General features: G+C 35.8%; 1 protein-coding gene across 1 annotated transcript in view; it reads left to right on the plus strand.

The window, feature by feature from the left end:
- Nucleotides 1-1959: 1959 nt before the first annotated feature.
- The window catches only part of LOC107737205 (protein ABHD17C-like), a gene marked incomplete at its 5' end in the record, with an annotated part of 18812 nt that continues 8829 nt past the window's right edge, over nucleotides 1960-11942 (plus strand). Inside the window, one exon of the mRNA XM_016548650.1 lies at nucleotides 1960-2141. Coding sequence (XP_016404136.1) covers nucleotides 1960-2141 — 182 coding nt within the window. The remainder of the gene's footprint in view (nucleotides 2142-11942) is intronic.

An 11942-nucleotide genomic window follows, 5' to 3' on the forward strand; every position in this document is an offset into this window, starting at 1 on the left:
AAAAAAAAGTTAAATTTCTAAGGCTTTCAAATCTCACCCCACCCCCACACACATTTTCGTGCATCATGTTTTCGTATAAGACATAGAGAAGAAATCATATTTTCTTAGTATGTTATTTAATTGTATACAAAAATAATTTATATTATATTTTTGCAGGTATATTGTTCCTTTATGACTATTGTTAAATATAATAATAATAATAATAATAATAATAATAATAACAACATAATAAAATAGTAGTAATAATAATAACTACATGCATGCATAGTTATAATTTTTTGTTATACATTGTACATTATATCCTACTATATCCTTAACAGCATTAATTAACATTTAACAATGAAACGTTCTTCTAAAGCATTAATTAAGCATAGTTAATTTCAGCATGCACTAATACATTTTTAAAATCAAAACTTGTATCTTTTAGTATTTAGTGTCCCTAACATGAACTAACAATAAACAGGTATATTTTTGTTTATTAACTTAAACAATGATTCATAAATACTGTAACAAATGTATTATTCATTGTTAGTTAATGCATAACAACAACAATAATAATAATAATAATAATTGTCTTATGTACAAAATTATATGCAAAAATGTTTAAATTTATTATTATTATTATTATTATTATTATTATATAGGTAAATTGTTCCATCATGGCTATTGATGTTGATGGTTAAATTAATAATAATAATAATAGTAATAATTTAGTATTATTAGTAATAGTAATTTATGTATAATTTATTCATTTTCATTGTATGAATTTTTTTAATCTTTTTTTTTTTTTTTTTTTTTTTTTATTTTTTATTTGGATATTTTAAAAAACAATTTTTTTTATTTTTTTTTATTTTATGATATGAATGAATGACATTTTCATCCCCTGTAAGTGAACAGTGTCCTAAAATAACAATTCAGAATTTAAACCTTGCATGTAAAAAAAAATCCAGTTTATTCAAAACGGTTCACAAACAAATTTTTCCAACTATAAGCTGACTCTCTATGTTGACCGTTATTGATGGAGATGAATTACCTCGGAGATGTATTTTTGCTCTCCTCTCATCTCATCTCTAGAAACTTGATTTCCAAGCCTGAATTTCACAGTGTCTATCAGCTCCGTCACATGGTTGGTTGTTTATTTACAAGAGCGCTCTCAGCCTCCTCTTTTCACCCTGTAACATCTGTCTGTGTGGGAGACAGCGATGGAGACCTCATGTTCCGTTACCTGATAAAATCTCGCCAAAGCTAGTCGAGTTCAGAGGCTCGTGTAGCCAGCGCTCTCCACGGTACACTTTGTACTGCTGCGTGTGCATTCGAGACTTCCACCTCACGGCTGCTTTGTTTCTCTACCTCGTCTCACGCGGCCCTGGGCAAGCCTGCGGTAAAAACCTGAAAAAGCCTGATCTGAGGTCAGACTTCAAACGCGTTTGCTTTCTATCGGCGACCAGGTGTCAGACCCGACTGCAAAGCTGCCTGGGAAAGTCAGAGAACAAAAACCTGAAGAGCATAGCAGTGCATTTTCCCCTTTCTTTCTCCATCTACGCCTTGACTTCTCGCTCGCCCCCTCTGGCATTTCCTTTGAGTGCATCTTAAAGTGTCAAATAAAGCTTCAGCCCTGTGTTCACTAGCTCAGGGACTCACTTAGTTCTTTTATGAAGCCTGCGAGTTTATATCTGCATTTCATGTCTCTATTTTTAATGGTTTCTCTTCTGTTCTTGATCTAACATGCCATTTTGTCCAATTGGATTATCTAATAATACGCCGTGATGGAAATACATTTTGCCACCAATTGTAATGTTGCTATAGACACAAACGCAATTCAAAGTAAACATCACGAGCTGCTTGCGTTGTGATGTAATTTCACCCACACAGATGAGAGGATGCCAGATTTGTACCACACTTGAAGTGTTGATGTGATATGCAGCCGTTTTTAATTTCTTCTCTCTCTTTTTCTTCTGAAGGTATGGAGTGACTCCGGAAAACATCATCTTGTACGGTCAGAGCATAGGGACGGTGCCGACGGTGGACCTGGCGTCCCGGTACGAGTGCGCGGCAGTGATCCTCCACTCTCCCCTCATGTCCGGCTTGCGTGTGGCCTTTCCCGACACACGCAAAACCTACTGCTTCGATGCCTTCCCGAGGTAAGATCCAAACATCTGTGGACCACAATGCAATGCATGAGAATGCAGACTCCTATAGCTACAGTGTTATTTTAGTGTCCTTGAGATGCTATTATAGTTTGTATTAATATTTTGAATTATTTTCAATATATATTTTTTTGTTTTCAGCATAATTTAGGTTAAAGTATTAGTAATTTTGTTTTTATTAGCTTTTTTTTTAATGTCTATAGTTATAGTAAACATTTTTGAGTTTTAGTTATTTTATTTTACTACAACTAAATGAAAATAAGAAATGTTGTTTAAAGAAAGGTTATTTTTAATATTTAATTTAAATTTAGTTATGAAAATAGTTTTATGGAATTTTAAGTTAACTATAAAAACCATGCTATACTACCATTCAAAAGTTTGGCCAAAATCTTTTTTTTTTTTTTTTTTTTCTTTTGAGAAATTAATACTTTAATTCAGTAGGGATGCATTAAATCGAACAGAAGTGACAATGAAGACATTTTGGATAATGCTTTAAATAGCCCATTTATTAGTTCATGTAGTTAACTGACATTAACTAATGGCACTGAATTAACTAGTGCTACCAACTTTTAATGTTGTAAAAGATTAAATTGCTTTTCAATTGAATTTTTTTTTTTTTAATAAAACTGAAAAACGTCCATGTTAACATATGTATTAGCAGCACAGGTGTTTTAATTTCAACATAATCAGAAATGTTTCTTTCTGCAGTAAATCATCATATTAGGATGATTTCTGAGGGGTCGTGTGACACTGGAGTAATGATGCTGAAAATTCAACTTGTAATAAATTACATTTTTTAAATATATTCAAATAGAAACCAGCTATTGTAATATTATTTCTCAATCTGTTACTGTTTTTACTGTGTTTTCGATCGAAAATGTAGCCTTGCTGAGCATAAGAAACTTTGAAAAACTAAAAAGCATGCTGACCTTAAACGTTTGACCGATAGTGTGCATGATCTAAATTTTTATGCATCGTTGTTTTCCAGTTTTGAGTGCAAAATGCTTTAGATGATCCATGAATGGGCTTCGGGTGGTTTGTTGGCATGTAGCATCAAACCAATAACAGCCTGAAGCTGCGCACAGTTCACCGCGGTATCCACACAGATGCTAGCAGGAACATCAGGAAGCTCAGAATGGCCTCATCACTCATACAACAGGGATCTGAACGAGTCGAGAGTTTAATCCGAGTTGACACGGCAAAGTTTCCTTGACACAGAGAACCACAGTTACATCCTGTAAACCTCATCCAGCCTTCATGCTTTGTTCCTTTACCTCCTCTTTTCCATTTGTACAGTTTATTTTAGCTTCCACACTCTTTCTGAGGTTTTATAAAAGTGGGAAGTGACTTGCGTTTCACCATGCTGAGCTAGAAAGTGCTAAAAGTGAGCCATTTGCCTTCCTTTCAGCAGTTCATGCGATGGCTTTCAAGTGTCTCACTGCTGTAGCCATTTTGGGGTTTTATTTTGCTTCAAAGTGAACGTTTTTGCATGTTTGTAAAATTGCCAGTATGCAAACTGTTACCGTTTTCGTTCTAATTATGCAACCTAGATGGTGTATATACAGTAAAAATGTTATGGTGGAGGTTCTGATATACTGTTTATTCGAGTATCTCTATATCCATATGGCTATTAGTGGACATTAGTTCATAGTTAATATATAACCCTTTTTAAATGCATTTTTAAGTTATGATTTTGTGGTGCAACTAAAAGCAGAGGCACTACTAACTTGACCTTTTTTTTGGTAGTGACTGGTAGTTTGGTAGTTTTTAAAGATTGGTAGTTTTTAAAGTAGTCTTGCTTTTTCCATTTCCCTTTTTTCCATCAATTAACGCAACAAAATGCTGCATGCGAAGCACGTAGCTTTACTGCTCTCACATAGCATGGCAAATGTTTGTTATGGTTCGTGTAAATGAACCGGTTTAAAACCGGTTTTAGGTTTATTTTTGTGTTGCGGAATATTTTGTCAAATGCTGCTTTTCATCGTTGTTTTTAATTTAGTTGTATAAACAAGGGTGTTATATTTAGTGTAAATTTATTCAAGGTTGAGGCTGTCAGCAGTCTTAATTTAGGATTATTTATGTACTGTTAAAGTATTTTGATATTTATTTTTATATTTTTAGTTATTTAAATTTTAGTTTTAGTAAATTTGTGCTTTTCAATTTTTTTCTATCTCGCTATAAAATCTATAAAACTATTCCTGTTTCAGTAAATTTAGTATTTATATTTATTTCAGTTGGTTGCTAAGGCAACATTCTTATTTTCTTTTTTAATTTTTTAATAATATTTTATTAATATATTAATACAATTAATTTTATTTGAATTTTATTTTACACTTTGAAAGAAATGTGTACTTTAATTCAGCAAAGATGCATCAAAAAGTGACGAAAGAAAAAAATCTGTTCATTTGAACTTTCTATTCATAAAAGAATCGTGAAATAAAAGCTTTGCCATAAATAACATTTTAAAATATATTCAAATAGAAAAGTTATTTTAAATTGTAATAATATCTCACAACATTACAGTTTTTACTAGGGATGCACCGGTATCGGGCCCGATACTGAGCTCCTGTACTCGTACTCGTTAAAATGCTCCGATACCAAACGCCGATACCACACAGCATGTGATAAGTGCCATATTCAGACAAAGAAACACCAGTTCACTATAAATGTCATTTATTTTTAACCTTAGGCCAACCCTCTACGCACACCTTGGCAATATAATCGCCATTGGCTAGTAAATTTTTGTTTACTCGCCAGACTGATAAATATATACATACACATACATATTGTACCCAATATTTAAAAAATTTACAAATGCAATAAAAATATTGGTATCGGTACTCTGTATTGGCAAGTACCAAAAATAAAAGTATCGTATCGGGCGAGTACTGGAAAAAGTGGTATCGGTGCATCCCTAGTTTTTACTGCATTGTTGATCAAATTAATGCAACCTAGAGACTGCTTTCAAAAACATTAAAAATCTTACAGACTCCAAACCTTTTAATGCTAGTGCTTCTGTCATATAAAATGCATCTGTGATATATGCAGCAGATGCTGGACATGTGGATGGTCTATAATTGCAAAGCATAAAAAAGAAAAGAATGGCTGGTTATTGCATTGTGCTGCTATTATAAGATCAGAATGAGGGAACTTAAATACTACTCCTAATATGACAGGTCTGCAATTAACACAAGACGTGACTTATACAGTATAAGAGCACAAATACACTCGCACACAGGCTTTATTTCAGTCTCTCTGCCAGGGACATAAACTTTCATCCATTATGTCAAATAAAACCTCCTGCTAAGTCCTCTCAAACCCGAGAATTGCAGGACGTCTGCGCTGACAGTAGCTGTTTTGCTTGGACAAGTTGTTGTGAACTTCTATACGTGTAATTGCTCTTAAAAGCCGTCCCTGTAACCGGTCACGAAAACCCTTGATCGGCGGCGTGAAACTGCAGTTGCTCTCGTACTGTTAAATTACACAGCTTGAAACATGTCAGATTACACAGATTATCTTCAAGGATTCCTGGTAAAATCAAAGTAGTTCTTTTGAAACCCCCTGTCGTGATAGCTGACACCCTTGACTGTTTCAGAGAACGTGCATCGCTTTTCCTAGAAAGCTTCGGGTGAGGCGTGCGTTACCTCTGAATCTCATTCCCTTCATCTCTGCTGTAACCTCCGCGTCTGGCTGCCGAGATAAAGCCGGTGAGAAATGGCTCACCTGTGCAGCGGAGGAGACCTATATTTATTCCATGCTAATTTATATCAGTCATGATATTCCCTCATCACGACCCGCAAACCGTTTCGCTTCAGCTTTCTACAAGTTTGTAATAATGTCTTTTCTGTCACTCTTAATCCCCTGCTGCAGTTTTCACATGCAGCTTCATTTTTCATGTTGCCGAGATGTTTAAAATCAGACCAACAAAATACGTGACTCACTAAAGTGCTCTTTTAGAAGAGTTATCAAAATCATCATAGCAAGTGGTTGGTGCACAGACAGGAGTCGTTGTTGCATGTCATGAGACGTTTCTCAGTGCCTTCCTGCTTTTAATATTAAATGTTTTGACAGAGACTGTAAGAGGAGACAAACCGCTTGTAGACAAATCACAGAGAGAAACTGTATTGCTCTACTGTTGTAAAGTCTCACATTTCAGTTATCGGTAAAACCAGTGCCATTGAAAGTTTGGGGTCAGTACAATTTTTTTTATGTTTTTGAAAAGTCTCTTCTGCTCACCAAGGCTGCATAATATTCTGAAATATTATTACAATCTAAAATAACTGTTTTCTATTTGAATATGTTTTAAAATGTAATTTATTCCTGTGTTCAAAGCTGAATTTTCAGCATCATTTCTCCAGTGTCTTCAGTGTCACATGATCCTTCAGAAATCGTTCTAGATTACAGCCGTAGCTCTCCAACAGAATGCTGTCGAGGCTTAAGAAACGCCTCAGCAGAACGAGACTGACGGAAACCTCCTCAGTCTCATTTCTCTCACTCTCTCTGCTCCAGACCGGGTGAAATTAGCGATGGTCGGGGGCGCGTTTCATTGTAATCAAAGTGATTCTCTCTCGGAGGCAGATGTTCTTTTTCTCGCTCTCTTTTGGGTGATGAATGGGAGTCACGGAGGCCTGATTCTCTGCTACTCTGTCGGCTCTGTCAGTGTTTCATAATGTGAGGCTACAGTCGTGAGAGATTGAACCGTCTCTGTGTTCTAATAGCTCGCCAGTCGGCCCTGTCAAAGACCCGTAATGAACACGCAGCCAGGTGACGGGAGGTGTTAATGAGCTAGCGTCTTGACTCCGGCTTGCAATTTGTCAAAAGCATTATGGTTTAACACGTTGTTCGTTCCCCTTAATAAAATGTGAAATCTTGGAGTAGGCGGATTCAACTTTTTCTTTTTTTTTTTTTTCTTTTTTTGAGCAAGATGAGTAGAGTTATGAGGATTGAAGTGGTGGGATTAGGACTGATGAAGCTTCAAGTAAATAGTTTTTGCTTTACACCCAGTCAGATGAAGGTTGGGATAGTGCTATGGTCAAATTCTGAGGCTTACAGTCTTCTAACGTTTTTGTGAGCATTAGATGAATATTTAGATCATTATTCACTAAAAATCTAGGTCTGTTCTTAGACTTCTTTTGAAACTAGCACATAAATCTTAAAACTTTCATGGTGCTTTTGTTGTTTTGTTTGCATGTCTTTTTTTAGTTTAAAGTGTGGTCATTATGAACTATTACTAATTAAAATTATATCTTATAGGGAAGAATATTTAATATATTGAATAGGGAAGAATATAATTACAGTTTTTCTGATGTCTTTTTCATGTGCCATTTTAAAAAGTAATTTTAACAAAGTTCTGCGTTTGCTGTGCTTGTTTGTATTGCTGAACAACTCTGGCCATGATTTGGTTATGATTACGAATATGACTTTACTTCTAAGGATCATTATTATTACTACACTAACTTTTTGCGTGTAAAAAGAACAGTGCTGCGCTTCACTCTGAAACATGCATCACATATATTTGAATTAAATATATGTTTAATTTAATTTTTAAAATTAATTTAATTCCACTATGAACTCATAGCTACATGAACATTTTTCAAAATTCTCCTTTTGTGTTCCACACAACGACAAAAACAGTGTTTGAAGCACCTTGAGGGTGAGTAAATAATCACAAACTTTTCATGTTTGGATGAACTATACTTTTAAAGGAATAGTGCTTTTGGGAGTTAAAAGAGGATGGTGTTTCATAATTAATTTGGACACATCTGTTTTTTGATTGTTATCAGAGTGCAGTACAGATGTTCCTCAACTGTCTTGGAGAGAAACAGCTGTTTTTCTCCCTCACAACCCCCTTATGTCAACCCAACTAGTGATGAGAGATGTGTAACAGATGCCGCTCCGTCATGTACCTGGCTGAAGGTGCGTTCACACTGACCGTAGTTTGAACATTGAAGATATTTGTTGCTAGTTTGCATTTGTACTAAACTGTACGAGCCGGCAAGCTACTGTCTGCACTAGTCGCATTGCATCATTGTTGATTACTCAACTTTTGCCACCAGCTGCTGGTACCCATGCTCGGTGGAAATCGCTTACTCTTGTTGAAAACGATCGACCTGGGGTTGCTTCAAAACGCTGTCAGTGTGAACGCCGCCTCCAAACAAACATAACACCCTAAATAATCCTCAGATTACAAGACTGGAAGCAAATCTGGTGGTGTGAGTTTTGGAAACCACCACTGCCAAGTCCAGGATTTCTCTTCCAGTTACTGATTCCAGATCCAGTGGACTCGAGGGATGCAGGAGGGGGAGTGTGTGTGTGTGTGTGACTTGGTGGGTGTTCACAAAGCCTGTTGTGAATGGACAGTCAGGCTGAATGAAAGTTTAATGACTCGCCTGTCTCTGTAGATTTGCCGCCTGCAGTGTGGCATGGTTTGAATATTAAAATGAGGCGAGGGTTGACTCCTAAAGTCAAGGTCTCTTAGAGACTGATGAGGGGTAAGGAGGAACAGAGAGACGGAGTCTCGTCTCATATCGGAGCTTGCGATATTGCTTCCCTTCCCTGCTCCATGGGTCATGTTGGCTCTGAACTCTTGAACTTCAATGAAACATGGGTGTCATCTTAACCAGACTTCCAGTCAGTAGTGTATTGATTTTTCAATAGATGTTGATTTTGAATATTTGAAACCGTTTCAATGTGCATTTTCGACAGTATCAGTACACCAACTGGACTAACTGTGCTTTCTCGTCTTCTCTTCTCTCTGACATCAAGCGCTGGGCTATTATATACTTCACATTTTGTGACTATGCAAGCAACCAAGCAGTTGAGATATGTGACCCTGGACCACAAAACCAGTCATAAGGGCCAATTTTTTGAAATTGAGATTTATGCATCATCTGAAAGCTGAATAAATAAGCTTTCCATTGATGTATGGTTTGTTAGGATAGGACAATATTTGGTTGAGATACAACTATTTATATATCGGCCTTTGTGAGTGTACTGTTTGTATGCAGATAAAGTTGGACATACTTGTATATCCAATTTTCTGTAGAAGTCTCGTCACAGACACTTAAGTCTCCTTGCAATTTTCTGCCAAAATAAAGGCTTGATGGTATAGCTATTGCCATTTGACTACTGTAAAGTAAAATAATTAATATACTTAATGAAATTTATTTTATAGTGCAGTTGTATTATAGTAGTCATGGATTTATAATTATTATTAATAATAATAATATTATTTTTATCATTAACTTTATTTGTATAGTTCTTATTCTTATTATTGGGACTAAGGAATCTTAGGGTATGTTTACATTACATTAGGGCTGCCCTCGACTAAGGATTTTTCTGGTCGACTAGTAGTCGTTCATTTTAAACATTACTCGACTAATCGCACGTTTATTTATAAACCATTTAAATCATTATATTGAAACTTTAATTGCCTACATAGCCTAATAAGCGCTCGAGCACACTCATAAAGCTTGCCACAGTGCACTGGCAGAAGTAATGATTATGAATGTGTCAATGAAAAACAGTAAAGATACTGCATTAACATTTTAATAATTTGATAAACTAGTGCTTTCTTTGTTTTCGGTTTAAGAGATGAAGTCGGCGACACTTCATCTCCGCAGTATGTGGACGAGCCTGTATGCATGTTTCATACAGATTACATAATCAGAGAATATTTGTTTTCCATTTGATATTTGGTTCATTTAAAAGTAGACATTTCACTCTCTATAGATATATTTTTCATGTCTGTAAGGCAAAGATATACACGGCGTTTCACGCTCAAGTTCACAGAGACCGAGACGGCAGAAAGCGCATCCTCTTTGCTTTCATTATTTTACAAAGGTGCGTTCTGTTGTTATTGTGAGTGCGCACAAATAAATAGTCTTTACAGATTTGAAAGTTATATTTAGGGCTGCACGATAAATCGAAATTGCGATTAGACTTGAAGCTGCAATTGTCATGCGTATCTTTCAGTGAAGCACGGTTCTGTGATCAGCAGTAAATCTTCATCCGAAAGCCAGAGGGCGCTCTCGTGCTGAAACTCCAAATACACCTCGCAGAAGAAACCCAAGAAATGCCTATAGCGGTAGCTGAATAAACAGACGATTTAACTGCTTTCATTGATTCAATGTGACTAATAAACACGCAACTACGGCAAAATATGGTTTATCTGAGTTCTTATTATAATTTTCAATATAATAAAGTATATCTATAATGCAATGCTAATCGACATAGCCTTTATCACTGCTTAATACTATGAAATATGTTGCGTGCTTTATTCTGTGTAAGAATAAAGCCACATCTCTCAGAATGAATTTTTTCAAACACTCGGCTGACTTTATGAAGTGAGTTTGGAGTAAAAATATGTTATTAAATGTGGTATTTTCACATGCTTTCAGATGGAGCAGCATTTACTACACAGAGCCGTAGTTCACTGAGAAGCTACGCAAACAGCTGTCATTATCGCGAACGATTTGTTCGATTTCATAATCGTACGATTATTTCTTTTTTCTTTTTTTTTTTTCCTGCGTAGCTTGTCAGAGAACTACAGCTCTGTGTAGTAAATGCTGCTCCATCCGAAAGCAGGTGATGGAGATTTATTACTTATCACAGAACCGGCTTTACTGACAAGATGTGCATGACAATCACATTCGATTAATCGTGCAGCCCTAGTTATATTACTCTTATCTATATGACCAAAAATGACTGAGTATTTTAAGAGCAAGTGAGCGCACCGGCGCCTCCATCTGTCCTGCAGTGAGCGCTAATGTTCAGCTTCCACACTCTGCATAAAAACTTCAATAGCACACATTTCTTTAGGTTAACGTTGGATTGAGTGGCCTTGTAAAGTTGCTAATACTTACGTTTTTCAGATGATAAGATATATTTGAGGGTCGATGAATGGTATCTGTCCGTCACAAACTGTGTGACTTTGCCTGTGGATTTTTATTTATTTATTTATTTTCTGTGACTAAGCGACTAATAAAATTTTGGTCGACCAAGCCTCTTCTGGTCGATTATTAGGGGGCAGCCCTACATTACATCATTATACTAAAGTTTTTTTTTTTAAAGTTTCGCGTACAGATGTCACAGTTTTCACAAATTTGCATTATTGTAGGTTACATGGAGATCATAACATTTTCAAAAACATGCACTTCGAAACACAAATTCTAAAGTTTTTCAGGCCCCCTAAATGCTGTTGTTTTGCAAATTAATGGAAAAAACACAAGATTTTTTTTTAGTTGAAAATTTTGTCATGTAAATGCCCCCTCCGTTTTAGTTGATAAAATAGTTTGACTATGGGCAAAAGTAAATTAACTTGTTAACATGTTGTGGCATTTTTTCCTCATGGTATCGATGGTACTAAACATTTATATTTTTTATTAAGCATTTCATCAGTCAGATATTCCAGCATCATAACCACACTACCAGTCAGTGTGAAGTCTTTCTTGAATGCAAGAGTGAAATGTCAGGTGCAAATCCAGGAATAGATGGAAAGTCCAAAACTAGGCAAGAGTGAATCATTCCGGTTGGGAAAAAAGTGTGCTGAGGTGGTACAGTTTTTAATAAGAAAGAGATGAGTCAGGTGAAGGTGAAGTCAGCCAGTGCCGCAAATCAATTCTGCTCTCTTACAGGCTTCACAGAAACAGAATGCAGTTTTGTGGATTTTAGTCGATGTTTGTTAGCATTGAGGATGTCTCTGTCTATATGCTAGCATAACAGATATGCTGTTTTAAAATTGACAGTTTTTCTCTTCACATACTGAAAACCTTGATGATGACTCTTGTTCACAGT

The sequence above is a fragment of the Sinocyclocheilus rhinocerous genome, unplaced genomic scaffold (assembly GCF_001515625.1).
Source record: "Sinocyclocheilus rhinocerous isolate Xijiao unplaced genomic scaffold, SAMN03320098_v1.1 scaffold7333, whole genome shotgun sequence".
Classification (NCBI taxonomy): Eukaryota; Metazoa; Chordata; class Actinopteri; order Cypriniformes; family Cyprinidae; genus Sinocyclocheilus; species Sinocyclocheilus rhinocerous.